The 17,548-nt window shown below is 49.9% G+C and overlaps 1 protein-coding gene across 1 annotated transcript in view; it reads right to left on the bottom strand.

Moving 5' to 3' along the window:
• Positions 1–270: 270 nt before the first annotated feature.
• TRPC1 (transient receptor potential cation channel subfamily C member 1) overlaps positions 271–17,548 on the bottom strand; it is a 56,679-nt gene continuing 39,401 nt past the window's right edge. The window contains exons 8-12 of the mRNA XM_066241202.1: positions 16,314–16,457; positions 6,155–6,330; positions 4,594–4,795; positions 4,057–4,251; positions 271–2,179 (exon numbers count right to left, since the gene is read on the bottom strand). Of these exons, the coding sequence (XP_066097299.1) occupies positions 1,952–2,179; positions 4,057–4,251; positions 4,594–4,795; positions 6,155–6,330; positions 16,314–16,457 (945 nt within the window). The 3' untranslated portion in view covers positions 271–1,951. The remainder of the gene's footprint in view (positions 2,180–4,056; positions 4,252–4,593; positions 4,796–6,154; positions 6,331–16,313; positions 16,458–17,548) is intronic.

Below are 17,548 nucleotides of genomic sequence, written 5' to 3'. Positions count from 1 at the left end.
TGTAATGAAATAAGCAGCAGGGTTAGTTCATGTTTACTCTTTTAAGAAAATATAAGGATAGAGTAAAAAAATATATATTCCATGTAATTACCATTGGAGCTGGGAGGGGCACAGAGGGTTTGAGGTTGATGTTTTGCATTTTAGGTCTTTCTTACCATGATTTAAAAAAACCCATCCAAACACTGAGTTGTATACTTTAAAAGAATGAATTTCAGGATGTTAATTATATCTCAAAAAATGTGTATGATAATACAATGGACAGACTGTCAATTTACAATCAAATGTCAAGTTTTATTCACCTTTCTTACAATATGCTGTCATTGAAAACACACCTCATGAGTGATCCATGCACACAGTAGGCATTCCACAAATACTTTTATTTAATAAGTAGGCATTTTTAAATTGACTAAAAATCCTGATGTAAAATCCCAATTGGGAAGTGCATAATCCCATTGTAGACAAAATATATAACTTTACAATAAACATTTTTATAAGAATTTGCCCCAAAGAGGGAACACTTACAATTTGGGAATTAAAAAGCTAAAAATAAAAGGTGAGATAAACACATACTAATATATTCCGACAAGGACCCTGCATGGGTGGTGCTTACAGACCCAGGTTTGCCTGTACCCCGAGGCCTGAACACCATCTGACATTCAGTTAAGAAGGTAATTATACACCTAATAACCACTTCACTGGGAATGTTACAAGAATAGATAAGCAACAACCTGCCAAAAAATAAATAAATTCTAACTACATCATTTGTATGAACATAGGGGAAGAAATTTAATATATATTTTTATTCTCCAACTTAAAATAAATCAATACGTTTCATGTTAAGCAGCAAGAATGACCCGGCAGTAAGCATGAAGCCACTTTCAGAGATGTTTGTTAAACCCTGTGGAAAACACTTCAGGAGGCAAGTTTAAGAACCTCCGTCCAAATAGAAAACAAATCCTTGCATTAAAGGGTGGGTCCTCTGATGTTTACAAAAATAAGAGAGGCAGTGACCATACATGATAAAGAAGTATCTTCTAAATCCTTATTTTGGGTTAGCTTTATAACAATGAACATTCACTCCAACTTGAAAAAGAATTCTAGCACTATTATTATACGGAAAAGTTAAAAACTACCAAATGCCTAAGCTTGGAGAGATATCTGTGCTGATCCAACAACATAAGCAAGCACTCTAAAGCTACAAATAAGAAGTCTGCTAACAGTATTTTTTAAAAGTGCAATAATTCTATAAAAATTAAATACGGGAACTATATTGATGCATGGAAATGTATATATCAAATACCATTAAGTGGAAAAAAAAGCAAAATTAAAAATATAGTGATTACAACCATGTAAAAGTAAATATAGTACAATAATAAAAGTGAAGTGACTTAAAATTTATAGACATAGATAGATTCAAATAATCATTATGGTCATTTCTTTGTTACTTAAGATTATAATAAAACTAAAAATGGACTATTGTGTTAAATAAAACTATAATCCTAAATGATGAATAACTATATTCTATGTGAAGTCCTAAAACAGAAATTTTAAAAACCATGATGTCAGTATTTCCAGTTAGTCTGTGGACAGAAATCAGCCCACATTTACTGGTCTTTCATGGCAGAAATGTGTACAATAATAACAGCCCTTCTCAAACATAGAAAGAAAGAATGTTAGAGCGCTGTTCAAATAAGAACACGAGGCAGCATGCTTTCCAAAATCTATCCGTGCCTTCCGTCTGCCTCTGGGAAAAGCCACTAACGCGGGTTTTAAAAAACTAATTCTATTTATGTACTTTACATAACATTTAGGCTGTGAACAGTTTAAGGAATGGCTTTAACTTGACTCTGTGTTTCAATATGTATCTTAGCGGTTTTATTGCAAGTGATGCAGAAACAGTCTTTCAGATTTACTACTGGGGAGTCCTTTCTCTATGTGGTTTGGAGAACGGTCAGTTTCTTGGGTAAAGCATAGCGTACTTCGAGGTCCGGAAGCCCAGCAGGTCCCGGACCTCGTTCCGGAAGGTGGACAGGTCCTGGCGCAGCTCGCCGAGGCTCTCCACGGTGGCCTGGTCCGTGCTCTGCGTCCGCTGCCTCATGGAGGTCAGGTAGCGGTGCACCAGGCAGCACATCACCTTCTGGTAGTTCTCGTCCCTCCTCTGCTTCAGGTTCCGCCACTCCTTCAAGACAAGCGGGCACAGGACACGGACAGTGGGCACAGGACACGGACAGTGGGCACTGACAGCCGGCACTGACAGCCCCTGAACGAGGTGGGCTTTTCAAAAATATTCACAATTACAAACGCACCTTCTAAGGCCGCTGCTCTTGAGTTACAAAATAACATTTGACAGCTGTCTAAAACAGGAGCAGCCTGCGCGTTTGTTTTATTCATTCACCTGTAGGCTTGTTGTGATTCAAAAATAGTTGTAGGGCCTGACCAAGTGGTGGTGCAGTGGATAGAGCGTTGGACTGGGACACAGAGGACCCAGGTTCGAAACCCAGAGGTGGCCGGTTTGAGCCCAAAGGTCTCTGGCTTGAGCAAGGGGTCACTTGCTCTGCTGCAGACCCCACCCCCACCCCACCCAGTCAAGGCACATATGAGAAGCAATCAATGAACAACTAAGCAGATGCTTCTCATCTCTCTCCCTTCCTGTCTGTCCCTCTCTCTGACTCTCTGTCTCTGTCAAAACAAACAAATGGAAACAAAATTAGTCCCAGGAACCCGCAGATGATGGGAGGAATTAGCAAACTATGACCCATCGGTGAAGTTGACCCACTCCCCAGTGTTTATGGCCTGTGGGCTAAGAACGGTATTTATCCATGAACATTTGTGACTAGTTTGATGGTAGGAAATAACTGAACCCCAGTCAAACAAAACGTTATCCCTCCAAAATGGAATTCCATTCTTCTCGTTAATAGATCTGTATTACAAACATTATTATTACTTGATTACTGTTACATGTTTAATTTCATCAATAAAAACAATAAAAATTTATGTTCTTTCTTATATTACTACTCATATAACACTTTGATTTTTGTCTCAGCCTACAGTCTGAATTATTTACTATCTGGATCTTTGCAGAAAATGTTTGCCAACTTCCGGTGTATAGCAACATGTACTGAATTATTCATGTAGTGAATAACTTTCAAGAAGAACCAGAAAAACAGGAAACGACTACAGTAGTCAGTGTTTATCGAGGCTCACAGAATAGGGGTTATGAATCTTTTCTATGTTTAAAAACTGAGGTACGATTTCACCAAAAAAAAAAATTGCAGCTCTCTCTCTCTCATTCTCAATAAATACTTACTGACTCCTTACTTTATGTTATGTCTATGCCATGCATCGGGGATCCAGGAGTTAAGAAAATCAGACAGTCAGGAAGCCTATATATATACAGTGTGTCCGTAAAGTCATGGTGCACTTTTGACCGGTCACAGGAAAGCAACAAAAGATGATAGAAATGTGAAATCTGCACCAAATAAAAGGAAAACCCTCCCAGTTTCATACCTATTCAGTGCAGTTTGATGTGGGCTCATGCACAGATTTTTTAGGGCTCCTTAGGTAGCTATCCCGTATAGCCTCTACAGACTCATCACTGACTGATGGCCTACCAGAACGGGGTTTCTCCACCAAACTGCCGGTTTCCTTCAACTGCTTATCCCACTGAGTAATGTTATTCCTATGTGGTGGCGCTTCGTTATAAATGTGCAAATATTCACGTTGCACTTTGGTCACGGATTCGAATTTAGCGAGCCACAGAACACACTGAACTTTCCTCTGTACCGTCCACATCTCGACTGGCATGGCTGTGGCTGCTCCGCTGTATACACGATGTTACGTCATCATCTGTAAATGCGCACATGCTGCCACATCATCCTACAGAAACTGGGAGGGTTTTCCTTTAATTTGGTGCAGATTTCACATTTCTGTTGTCTTTTGCTTTCCTGTGACCGGTCAAAAGTGCACCATGACTTTACGGACACACTGTATTTATGCCTCAGGAAACATCTGAGATTGGGAACCATTCAAACTTCTGTGTTGCAGTCCTCATCTTACCTTCAAGCTGTTCTGCCGTTTGACCTTGCCTTTCGAGGTGTGAGAGCAAATCCATTTACTGAGGCTGCTGAGCATGTAGCAGATGGTCTTGGGGGAGGGGATGATGTTAAAAGGGGGGGGCAGCGTACACTTGTCGTCAAAGTAGCTGAGCCACAACTTGGCACGCGCAAACTTCCATTCTTTGTCTTCATGATTCTGTGGAGGGCAGGTGCAGACGCAGTGCAGGATGGGCACATGCACACGCACATACATGCACACACACATGCACATACATGCACACACACGCGCACATGCACATACATGCACATGCACATACACAAACACGAGGTGGGGTGGGGGGCGGAAAAAGAGAGGTCTTTTTAAACTGTCTAAATATTTCCACACCTTGTAGATAAAAAATTTGGTTCAGGGTTTGCTGTTAATATACGTTCCTTGCATTTAAAGAAACCTAACTGTAAGATGACACTGATTCTGGTAACTATCTGGCGGCCCCATCCACCGCACAAGCCCGGTGTGACCTGCAGGGGGCGTGCTCACCGCGATCAGCTGGAAGCTCTTGTGCAGCATGGCCACCAGCAGCTTGGTGAGCACGATCACCACCACAGCGTTGTACGTCCCCACGATGACGGCCCCCACGAAGGACTGCAGCTCCTCGCCGTAGCTGAACCGCGTGACAAAGATTGCCACGTGGGCTAGGGAGAAAATATACCAGAACAAAGCAAAGCAAGTCCCAGCGAACCTGTAAAGATGATCATGTTTTTGTTTAAAAGACAGTGAAAAGAAGCAGGTAGCAAAAAACAAAACAAAACACAAAGCATTCATTTGTCTCGACACATTGCACAGTGCACGCTGATAACCCAAGAATGAGCATGCTGTGTAAAATAAATGAGGTAAGCCTGACCAGGCACTGGCGCAGTGGATAGAACGTCAGACTGGGATGCGGAGGACCCAGGTTCGAGACCCTGAGGTCGCCAGCTTGAGCGCAGGCTCATCTGGTTTAAGCAAGGCTCACCAGCTTGAGCCCAAGGTCGCTGGCTTGAGCAAGGGGTCACTTGGTCTGCTGTAGCCCCCCCAGTCAAGGCACATATGAGAAAGCAGTCAATGAACAACTAAGGCGTCGCAACGAAAAACTGATGATTGATGCTTCTCATCTCTCTCCGTTCCTGCCTGTCTGTCCCTATCTACCCCTCTCTCCAACTCAGTCTCTGTAAAAAAAAGAAAAAGAAAAAAAAGAGGGGTGGTATTTTATCTGCCTCACCACAACTGGCTGTTCAATTCCTTGTTGAACACACGTAGAGTGTGCACGCATTATGATAACAGTAAACTAGAGGAAAACATTGTTCATGATGCACACTCTAATAATTCTCCACTCTAACGTCCTCCTAACAAGTGATAAAACCGTGACAGACTGCTTTGGTTGTAACAGTGACTGCGAAGCAGAGAGGCTGAATGAACATCTTGCAGAATGTACAGCTGACAAAGAACTGTCCTGTCCAAACACCAGCAGGGCACAAGCCGCCAAGCGTCCCTCTCTTCAGACAGACGGCAGCGGGGAGACCTGCTAGCTATTTAAGATTCTATATGTGAAGATAACTATCAAATGATTCATAGAAAATAGGTATTTCTTATTAAAAAGGAACTTTTTTTTTTTAAGTGAGAGGAAAGGAGACAGACAGACTCCCACATGGGCCCTGACTGGGATGCACGTGGCAACCTCCCATCTGGGGCCAATGCTCTGCCCATCTAGGCTCGATGCTCACAACCGAGCTATTTTTAGTGCCTGAGGCAGAGGCTCCATGGAGCCATCCTCAGTGCCTGGGGCCAATGCACTCAAATCAATCGAGCCATGCTGCAGGAAGGGAAGAGAGAAAAAGAAGGGGAAAGGTGGAGAAGCAGATGATCACTTTGGTGTGCCCTGACCGGGAATCGAACCTGGGACGTCCATACGCCAGGTTGATGCTCTACCACTGAGCCAGCGAGCCAGGGCCAAGACAGAAAACTTCTTAAAGAAAACCTGAAGTTCTGTTTCTGTAGGTTCTAGTTCACACACAGCACAAGGGAAAGAACTATTATTTACTAAAAAGTTTGAGACACTCACGAATGGAAGGTGTCGTTGCTCTGCTCTTCACAGAAGATGCCCACGCAGTCCTTCTTCTCTCTGGAGCTGTAGCCTTTATCATACAGTTGTGTCAACCCAATCGTGAAAGAGAACAAAACAAGAAGGAACATCCCAAGGAACTTTCCAAAATCTTGAAGCATCTGTCCCATTGAAATCTGGAATACACAACACAGGGGTTCATGAAAATTACCAGGAAGACAAAATAGGAAATACTAAGTGACCGGTCAGTAACAGGACGACAGAAAGGAGCCATAAGCTACTCCTCAGCGCCATCTGGCGGAGACAGCTCAGCACGTGCAGAACGTCTGAAGTCGCTGCCCAAGGACACCCCCCCACCCCCTCCCCCACCCCTCATGCCAAGCCTGCAGGGGCGTCGCCGGGTGAAGGTAGAGGTGTAAGGAAGAAGCTAATCTGTGAGGAATTAAAGGAAACCCCCTGCTCAGGTCCAAAGGGAAATACGTGCTCGTATTTACTGCTTCTTCAAGTTTATGAACATATGACCAACATGACAAGGCATTTCATTGCCTTTTTACAACCAAGAATAAACCAATTCCCCAAGGACCGCACGTCCTCCTGCAGGACCGCCCTCCTCTCTTTTGCTGGGGTAACTGGTTTTCTTTCACTGGGGGCCCGTTAGAAGAAAATAACATGAGCACAAGCCCCGTGGCCGGGTCCAGTGTGGACACGATCGTCTTTTGCAGTGTAGACCTGTGCGGTCCACCTGGGAGCTTCGTCCAAGCCGGATGTCATTCTTCTGCAATACTCTTTGGCATCTGGGGAATCATCAGCACTTTATCACAAAATTCCTGGCACACGGATTTGGAGAATAATTCGACACTACCCTTTCGGCTCAGCGAGTCTCTCCCTACACCTCGCCAACAGATCGGAAGTCCACAGAGACGCAGGTGCACAGGCGGATTCCACTGCGGCCCTGGCGGAGGCAGCACGGGAGAGCATCCCGGCTGTTGTGCGTCCTACGGAACGGTCCAGCTACGCGTGCCGGCGCGGGGGGAGGGGGGAGGGGAGGGGGAGGGGGAGGGGAGGGGGAGGGGGAGGGGAGGGGGAGGGGGGAGGGGCGTGTGCATAAAACAGGGAGGCAGAAAACCAGGGCGCGGACAGTGTGGTAACAGCTCCCGTGTCTGTCTCTCAAAGGCTCCGTCAGATCCATGTTTTCGGGTAGAGAGGGCTTCGCACGCACAGGAAACCTCTGTAAGTTTATGTAACAAACTGCTCATGTGCACCTGTAAGGAGGTGGTGGGGCTGGAGGCTGGGAGGCAGCCTTTCTCGCTTTGAACTTTCTTCGCTTTATGCATTTATTCATCTTAAAGTACACCCCTTTCTCTCTCTCTACTCTCTCTAGAAAAAAAAATCAATAAAGTAAAATATTTAAAGTACAAAAAATAGTGTTTAAAAATAATCCTCCCTCAAATTTAACCAGGTCAGATTTATATCATGAAATCCAGCTTCAAGTAAAATTCCTAATTGCCTCAGCCTGCCCAAGCAACATGTGCCACACAGCGATGACACAGGCGGTGACAGCAGGAAGGTGGCCGGCCTGGGCCCTGCGTGAGCGGCTCACCCAGCGCGGAGCCACGCCGGATCCTCTGGGCCACCGCAGCGAGCGCCGGTCTGCGGCAGTGGTAGAGGCCCTGCACCCGACGCACACCTGACTAAATGATTAAAAGAAATCATTTAGTCAGACCATGAGTGCTGAGAATAAAGGCGCGCTGTATCAGTAGAGAATGTAGTAAGTCATGACTGTGAGAATTCAGTAAGTGCTTTAAAGGGTTGCCTTTGAAGACAATTTAGATGCTGAAACCTATACAGAGATTTTTTTTTTCCCAAGAGTGGCTATGTATGATGTTATTTTAATTTTAAAAATTTAGTCCCAAAGTAGAAGGCTTAATTTAACATGACTAAGTTTTAAGAGTAATTCAATTTTAATGTGAAGACAGGCAATATTTTAAAGAAAAAAAGAGAGCAATGTGTAATAAGAAACCCACAGACTTCATGACCTGATTTTTAGAAGCACAACATTAGTCCTGGGGCCATGAGGACAGCCCAAAGCGAGGACTGGGGGGACCTCCGAGCTGATCCAGCCCCGGGAGCACATTAGCCACTCACAGGAAAGGCAGACGTTAAACACAGCACATTTATTTTAGTCTGAGAAAGCACAAGACTTATTGATTTCTAAAAATAATAACAGTATTTTCTTACATGTTTACTTGAAGCTTATTAGCAAATTTTAAGAAATCTGAAATATGAAAACTAAGAATTAAGCATCAGTCTCAAGTGCTAAAAATAGCTCGGTACTCGAGCATCAGCCCCAGATGGGGTTGCTGGGTGGATCCTGGTCAGGGTGCATGGGGAAGCCTGTTTCTCTATCTCCCCTCTTCTCACTTAGAAAAGAAAAGGATTAAAAATGGGGGGTTGGGGGGGTTTGGAGGAGGGGATGGGGGATACATTGATGGACGGAGACCTGACTTGGGGGAGGAGGGCAAACACACAACACGGGGCACAGAGATGTGCTGAAGAACTGTGCACCTGAAACCTACAGCGTTTTGTTAACTAGTGTCACCCCAATAAATTCCATTAAAAGGGTAAAATAAAATATTAAAAAAGAAATGAGTGGAGACAGGTAATGAAAATATCAATACTGAAACATACGCAGCAGGTAATACTGATAACACAGAGAGAGAAAAATATACACATCTCTCCCAGTCATCAGAAAAATGGAAATTAAAGCAAACTACTAAGAGCTCAGGAAGAGGCAGCGCGAACGCCACTCAGGGGGTGGAGACGGTGCTCTCGGCTCCTGCACTGCCTGCGGGACGGCACGCACACATCCTCCCAGAGACAGACAGGCCGCAGGCTCCGGAGGGCTCCCCCTGCTGGACGCGGTCACGCCCCTGAGGACTCGTCCTGGGAAATGGGCGTGGAGGCGAACCGCCGCACGCACACCGCCCTGCGCACGGTGCCCAAAGGGCGCAGCCACAACGCCACGTCTCGTCCTCCCCAACCTTCCCCCAGGGAGAGCGGTCGGCATCGACCTCAGAGTTCCCGTCGGGTCATTGGCGCTGAAAACCTGCTCTGCGTGTGTGAGCGTGGTCCAGCTCCTGGCACCGGAACCGCCGGCACCCAGCCCGGCTTCTCTCTGCAGCCTCACCTGAAGGACACGCTGTCTCCTCTGCCGTCCAAGCGGAAGGACACGCTGTCCCCCCCTAAGCGTACCTCGCTTTCAGACCCCACGGTTCGGTTTCTGCTACTCTCTCTCTGCTCCATTCCAGGCGAGCCGCTCATCCCTTTGAGGCCCCAATCAAATGTCACCTCCTCTAAGAAGCCTTCCTGACTCCCTCCAGCACATGCTCCAAAGCAGTTTGTGTATAATCTCTAAAATTCTATTTTTCACTTTATACTAATGTTTCTGTCCCTTCTAGCAGTCTTTAAGGGCAGGACAATGTCAGTGAGCTCCAGAGCCTGGTATGTTAATTAAAATGTTAAATACATAACTACCTTTTCTATGCCTTTTTACCTAACTCAACCACTTTCTGAGAGCTGTCACCCCACCAGGCGGGAAAGGCCAGTATTAACTCTGTCTTCCTGAGGGGCGGATGGAAGCTCAGAGAGGGGCGGCGAGCGCCTCAGGGCGACAGAAAACGCCAGGCAGCAGTGAATTTCTGCTTCCAAAGCCTCACAAGTGCTTTCCTGACACGTCACCATGCGGCTGTATCTGGGCTCTCCCATTAAAAACCTGGGACTGGGTACAGTGAAGAAGGATTTAGTTCTCACCAACAGTTCCCCCCCACACACACACACACACAGCGCGGCTTGCTGAATTAACACGTGAATAAACACACAAGACAGATGCAACTGTTCACATTTCACGCCAGGTCTCTTGCTAACGCTGCGTGAGCTGAGCCGGAGATTTCTGAGCGTAAAAGGGATGAAGGCCGGACGCTGTGCCAGACCCGGCCACCCACAGCTGGTCAAGATCGGCCAGACTTCACTCCGGTCTGCTCAGTCAGCAGGGGTCGAGGTTGGGGTCGGGACTCGGGCTGCAGGTGACGGGTCCCCCCATCCCCGTGGCTCTGAAGCCTCTCATTTGAGAACCCTGACCAACCCCTGAGTTTTCCTCGAGCTCTGACACTCTGTGCTTCTTAAAAGAAAAATAATCTATCCCCCAAATCACAAAACCCCTAACATCACTCTGGACTCATCACGAATGACAGCCATGGGCCCTTCACGCCACACGGGCCACTGCTAACTCTAACGGTTACCCAGCGAAGCCCCACGACGCACTGGGAGTATACACCATGCACTCGCGTGCCGGTCACTCCATTCACCCGTCCAGTTTCCTGGTGTCGTGTTCGGGTCAGCCACCGCTAACCCCACCGGCCACAGAGGGGCTGGAGGAACCTCTGACCATCTGTGGGAGGCGCCAGCCGTGCATCTTACACTGACCCATTTGCTCCTCTCAGCAGACACAGAACCCCTCAGGCACAGGGGTGCGGTGAGCAGGGCACTGCAGGGCAGGTCGTGACCCGTGCTGTGTGGTCCTCTCTCTCCGAGCTGTCTGGTCACCCCACTGCCAGTGTTATAAGTTGTATATTACATTGGAAACACGTGGATAAACCAGGGGTCGTTTTTAAAAATCTATAAATTAGTAAAGTCTGTCCACAGAAGTGTTATACAATGAAGCTTAGTGAGGAAGCCTGACCAGGCAGTGGCACAATGGTTAGAGTGTCAACCTGGAACACCAAAAACCCAGGCTCAAAACCCCAAGGTCACCGGCTTGCACACGGGCTCATCCAGCTTGAGCGCAGGATCGCCAGCTTATGCGTGGGATCATAGACATGACCCCATGTCTGGCTTGAAGCCCAAGGTCGCTGGCTTAAACCCAAGGTCACTGGCTAGAGCAAGGGGTCACTGGCTTAGCAGGAGCTCCCCAATCAAGGCACATATGAGAAAGCAGTCAATGAACAACTAAGGAACTGCAATGAAGAATTGATGCTTCTCATCTTTCTCCCTTCCTGTCTGTCTGTCCCTTATCCTTCTCTCTTTCTCTCTCAAAAAAGAAAGAAAAATTAGCGAGGGAGTTATATTACTTTGCAAAAAAAAAAAAACCAGAGAGTCCACTTTGCCGGGTGGTCAGACCGTGGGCTCCAGAGCCGTATCGCCTGGGCGGGAACCCTGGCGGCCTTGCTCAAGTCACTGTCTCTACGCCTCAGTTTCCTCCTCTGTAAAATGGGACCTAAGAGTCTGCCTCTCAGGATGGCTGTGAGGATTAAGGGAGGAGAAATGTATAAATAGAGACCTGAGAACAGTAGTAAGCACCCACACGCTCAGGGCCATTATTACTATGACCACCTGCTTACAGATGCTCTCTTACCGTCTGCTTGTTAAAATATGTAACGTTACTGACTTCTGCCCGCCCCACTCTCCTCTGCTGCGGACGAGCTAGTGGCTCCGTGCTGGCAGGAGGTCCATCGGTCAGGAGCAGGCTGGCCTCGGCAACGAGGCTCAGGGTCAACGCCTGGCTCCACTTACTCGTTCTGTGAGCTGTGCAACCGCTACCATCCCCAAGGGGTGTCGTTTGTGCAGTGGAAATGAAAACAACAAGCGTGGTGACGAGGATGCTGTAAGGGGAAAGCACTCCCCACGCGCCCAGGGCGCCCAGGACGCCCAGGAGGCACTGGCTGCTGGCTCGACCTCTGAAGGAGGCAGCACGGCCACAGGCAGGGCGACCTCGCTCCTGGTCGGCCCTCTTCCCTCTCCCCAACAGGTGCCGGTTCCCCAAGTCAACAAACATCATTAAGCAATATGAGAAAATGACCTGTCCTCTAGGAATGTTTTTTAACTTAGTAGAAACAACACAACTGACTAGTTTAGATAAACCGAATTCAAATTGCCTTCCAGTGTAGACCAGCCTCAGAAGTGCCAGTTCACCGGGCGGAGCGTTCCCCTGGCACAGGAGCAGGGACAGACGGCAGCCGGCACGCGCCCCTCTCCAGGGATCCCCCCACTCATCCCCTCCGCCTCCTTCCTCCTCGCCCCTCCCCGTGCTGAACTCCGGGAGCATTCTCTGACACCCCCCTGCCTGCAGCTCCCTCTCCCAATGCCACTGGCCTGCCTGTCACCCTCGTGGGCTGTGAGCTCCATACAGAGACAGGGCAGCTCGCCCATCTTAGGGTCCCCAGAGCCCAGGGCCCTCCTGTCACCCTCGTGGGCTGTGAGCTCCATACAGAGACAGGGCAGCTCGTCCGTAGGGTCCCCAGAGCCCAGGGCCCTCCTGTCACCCCCGTCTTAGGGTCCCCAGAGCCCAGGGCCCTCCTGTCACCCTCGTGGGCTGTGAGCTCCGTACTGAGACAGGGCAGCTCGCCCGTCTTAGGGTCCCCAGAGCCCAGGGCCCTCCTGTCACCCTCGTGGGCTGTGAGCTCCATACAGAGACAGGGCAGCTCGCCCGTCTTAGGGTCCCCAGAGCCCAGGGCGCTCCTGTCACCCTCGTGGGCTGTGAGCTCCATTCGGAGACGGGGCAGCTCGCCCGTCTTAGGGTCCCCAGAGCCCAGGGCGCCCGTCACCCTTGTGGGCTGTGAGCTCCGTACGGAGACAGGGCAGCTCGCCTGTCTTAGGGTCCCCAGAGCCCAGGGCCCTTCTGTCACCCTCGTGGGCTGTGAGCTCCATACAGAGACAGGGCAGCTCGCCTGTCTTAGGGTCCCCAGAGCCCAGGGCCCTTCTATCACCCTCGTGGGCTGTGAGCTCCATACAGAGACAGGGCAGCTCGCCCGTCTTAGGGTCCCCAGAGCCCGGGGCCCTTCTGTCACCCTTGTGGGCTGTGAGCTCCGTATGGAGACAGGGCAGCTCACCCGTCTTAGGGTCCCCAGAGCCCAGGACCTCCTGTCACCCTTGTGGGCTGTGAGCTCCATACAGAGACAGGGCAGCTCGCCCGTCTTAGGGTCCCCAGAGCCCAGGGCGCCCCTGTCACCCTCGTGGGCTGTGAGCTCCGTACTGAGACAGGGCAGCTCACCCGTCTTAGGGTCCCCAGAGCCCAGGACCTCCTGTCACCCTCGTGGGCTGTGAGCTCCATACAGAGACAGGGCAGCTTGCCCGTTTCAGGGTCCCCAGAGCCCAGGGCGCCCCTGTCACCCTTGTGGGCTGTGAGCTCCGTATGGAGACAGGGCAGCTCGCCCGTCCTAGGGTCCCCAGGGCCCTCCTGTCACCCTCGTGGGCTGTGAGCTCCATACAGAGACAGGGCAGCTTGCCCGTCTTAGGGTCCCCAGAGCCCAGGGCGCCCCTGTCACCCTTGTGGGCTGTGAGCTCCGTATGGAGACAGGGCAGCTCGCCCGTCCTAGGGTCCCCAGGGCCCTCCTGTCACCCTCGTGGGCTGTGAGCTCCATACAGAGACAGGGCAGCTTGCCCGTCTTAGGGTCCCCAGAGCCCAGGGCGCCCCTGTCACCCTCGTGGGCTGTGAGCTCCGTATGGAGACAGGGCAGCTCGCCCGTCTTAGGGTCCCCAGAGCCCAGGGCGCCCCTGTCACCCTCGTGGGCTGTGAGCTCCGTACGGAGACAGGGCAGCTCGCCCGTCTTAGGGTCCCCAGAGCCCAGGGCGCTCAGGGAACTGGATACGACTCCAACAGGCAGAGGATAGACAGGGCTGGGACATTCTAAACGGGGTGACCTCAAACAGTGACACGGACGTGGGAAAGCACAGGACACGTGTGACATCAGTGACGGAGACTGAGACAGGAGGACAGGGAGAGAGGGCCGAGCGGACAGGCTGCCTCCCCCGGCTCCCTGCCACCACACCGACGCCACGAGCCAGGAGAAAGGATGCAGTCACTGCCGAACACAGGACCACGTCATGTATTCCACCACAGGACAGTCTCGGACCTCGGTTTGCCTAGGATGGTCCCTTACAGCATCTGTCCCAACTGAGTAATTAATAGCATCCCTTTCGTTCCCCCAGTGTCTCCATGTGGATGATAAAATATGGTCATGTCCAAGCCTGGCCTGTGGTGGTGCAGTGGAATAAAGCATTGACCCGGAATACTGAGGTCGCCAGTTCGAAACCCTGCGCTTGCCTGGTCAAGGCACATATGGGGACTTGGTGCTTCCTGCTCCTCCCCCCTTCTCTCTGTCTCCTCTCTAAAATGAATAAATTTTAAAAAATAAAATAAAATATGGTCATGCTGAACCAAGGGAGAGATCTGTCTGTACCTTACTGAATAGGTTATATAAGCCGTTTAAAAATCAGTCCGTCAACTCCTAAATCTGCAAAGATTTGAAAGGAAATAATGTTAGCAGATGCAGGTAAATTTAACAAATAACTGCAGTAATCACATAAAAACGTGGCCCGAAATAGCAGGTTAGGCACATAAAGGGGGAAGGCTGCACTTCTGCAAAGGTAGTTACCATCGCCAACTGCCTCCTCTCGTTTATTTAGTTTTATATTTATAACTGGATTACTCTACCTTCTTTTAGTTTTATATTTATAACTGGATTACTTATGATGAACAAAACGTGTTTTTTAAAAAAGGTATTAGAAGTGTTATACATGAAATTATTCCAGAATAGAATACTTCGGCACGGTTACGTAATACAAATCTGTCATGTCAGTAAGACTACACCAGAGAGCAACACTTCTCTTTTAAAAAGCCTGCAGACAGGACTGTGCAGGTGCCTGGCCCACCTCTACTTTCCTGCCCTCTCTTCCTGACTAACCAGAGCTTGGTTTCTTGAGGGACAACACGCACAATTAAAAGTGCCTATCTGCTCAGACGTTCCTGTAGCCGCAAATAGCCAGGCCACCCACTTCTGGTCACTGGGTTACCGGTGGAGGTGTGTGGAAAAGGACGGTTCTCTTGGTAAAAAGGGGAAAACGGCTCTCTGCTGCCCCTCCTCCTGCTGGGCGTGGAGCTGACATGATGACCACAGTGGGGAGCCCGCTGTCGCCTGAGAGCCCGCCGGGCGACCTCCTGTCTGAGACCATCTGCTGTGTGACACCACAGTGGTTGCATGGTGCTTCCAGATCCTTCAGCTCCGAGACCCGCCCGCCCCAGACAGTCACACACGGATCAGTCGTCCACGGCGGCCGGGACAGGGGTGGGGAGCACTAATGCCACAAAGGCATCAGGACGCTTCCCGAGGGAATGCAGGTGTTCTACATCCTGGTGGTGGTGGTGATGACACAAGTTCACACATTTCAACACTCATCAAACTGTACACTTAGGACGGGCACCTTTTATTCTGTATGAATTATACCTTAATACAGATACTTTTACTTTAAAAAGAATTTTTTTTTTTTTTAGGTGAGAGGAGGGGAGATAGTGAGGAAGACTTCCACATGTGCTCTGACTGAGATTCACCAGGCAACCCCGTCTGGGGCCGATACGCAGACCAACCGAGCTATCCTCAGTGCCTGGAGCCAACACTCTAACCAATTGGACCACTGGCTGTGGGAGGGGAAGAGGGAGAGAAGGGGGAGAGGGAGGTGGAGAGAAGCAGGTGGTCGCTTCTCATGTGTGCCCTGATCGGGGATTGGACCCGGGACTTTCACACACCGGCCAGGGCCAATAAAGATACTTTTAAAAAAATCCTTTGCTGAACTAGATCATAATATTAAAACATATTAATGATTAACCTGCAGACATTTAAAAATATATATATGAACACAATAAATATAAATACTTGCTGGCCTGACGTGAGTGATACGTCAGCTCTCCGGCGTTAGAACGCTACACCGCGTCCGGCCGGAGGGGCGGGGACTGGCTCACCTGCAGCGTCTGGCCGGAGGGGCGGGGACTGGCTCACCTGCAGCGCCCGGCCGGAGGGGCGGGGACTGGCTCACCTGCAGCGCCCGGCCGGAGGGGCGGGGACTGGCTCACCTGCAGCGTCTGGCCGGAGGGGCGGGGACTGGCTCACCTGCAGCGTCTGGCCGGAGGGGCGGGGACTGGCTCACCTGCAGCGCCGGCCGGAGGGGCGGGGACTGGCTCACCTGCAGCGCCCGGCCGGAGGGGCGGGGACTGGCTCACCTGCAGCGTCTGGCCGGAGGGGCGGGGACTGGCTCACCTGCAGCGCCCGGCCGGAGGGGCGGGGACTGGCTCACCTGCAGCGCCCGGCCGGAGGGGCGGGGACTGGCTCACCTGCAGCGGGCCCAGCACGGAGCTCGTCGTGTACATGAAGAAGAGCCGGAGGTAGCTGAGGACGTTCGCGAACGCAAACAGCCCTTCCGCCACCAGGGTGGGGTGGAACGCGTCCCAGTCCTTCCGGTCCGCGAAGTCGTGGAACTGAGGGCGGGGAGGAAAAGCCAACGGTGAACAGCTCTCTCAGGGAGGACAATAAAATCACATTCCAGTTCTTGAAAGAAAAAACAAACCCCAACCCATGTCAGTTACGGTCTCCTTGTGGGAGATCACCGCTTATACTTGTATAAAGGTCTCCTTTTAATACAGGGGGGTCCTCGGGCTACGACAGTCTTGACATAGGACGTTTCGAGGTCATGACGCTCACTGCCCTGAGAACCCGAAACAGTTGAGACGTGAGTGTTTCGGTCTGTGCCCTCAGCGTCGTACCCACGGACTGTGTGAGCGAACTAGCTGGGTTGCAGGTGGCAGAACACACGGTAACTTCGCATGGGAGGGAGGGAGTTGGCGTCCCCCACACGCCACGTGGGACTGTTAGAAGCACAGGTGTTCCATCTGTGTCCGGCTAGGGTGTGTTTCGACTCAACACCAACATTCAGGTTACGTCTCTGTCGTGGGAACGGAACTGTGTCGTAACCGGAGGCCCCCCTGTAGTAATAACATTGTTTTAACTAAATAAAAGATTTCTACACGGGGGAGGCAATATCACTACTCTATAGGAGGTTTCCTCAGACACGGGTACTTTTTATAAAAAAAAAAATTAAACAATTTAAAAAAATGTCATTAGACCTTGTGTGAATGAAATGTTTGCTAGCTTTTCTGAAATTCCACAACACAAATTTGAGGGACATTTACATGTCAGTTGGTCAGCCGTCATATAAGTTAACCTGGCCCCTGACTAAGGATCCTAGAATGAACCGTAGATGTTCCTGTCCTTTCTCAACGCCGAGGAAAAGAGTGCCCAGCTACCGGATGCAGAGTGGCCACGTGTTCTGGTGGCCTGGGGCAGTCGCAGGTTATCCACCGGTTTTCCCGGCACAATTAATAAGAGCGCTCGTCCCCTTTTATTCTCAAAGAGACCTGGTTTGGTTAATACGTGACTCGGGCATCCCACTACTAGGGCTAAAAGAAAAAACAATGGCCCTCAACTCTTTTTTTTTTTTTACAGAGACAGAGAGAGAGTCAGAGAGAGGGATAGATAGGGACAGACAGACAGGAACGAAGAGAGATGAGAA

This window comes from Saccopteryx bilineata, chromosome 8, assembly GCF_036850765.1.
Source record: "Saccopteryx bilineata isolate mSacBil1 chromosome 8, mSacBil1_pri_phased_curated, whole genome shotgun sequence".
In the NCBI taxonomy this organism is placed as follows: Eukaryota; Metazoa; Chordata; class Mammalia; order Chiroptera; family Emballonuridae; genus Saccopteryx; species Saccopteryx bilineata.
The sequence above is the reverse complement of the archived record's forward strand: the minus strand, read 5'-3'. Positions and strand labels throughout refer to the sequence as shown.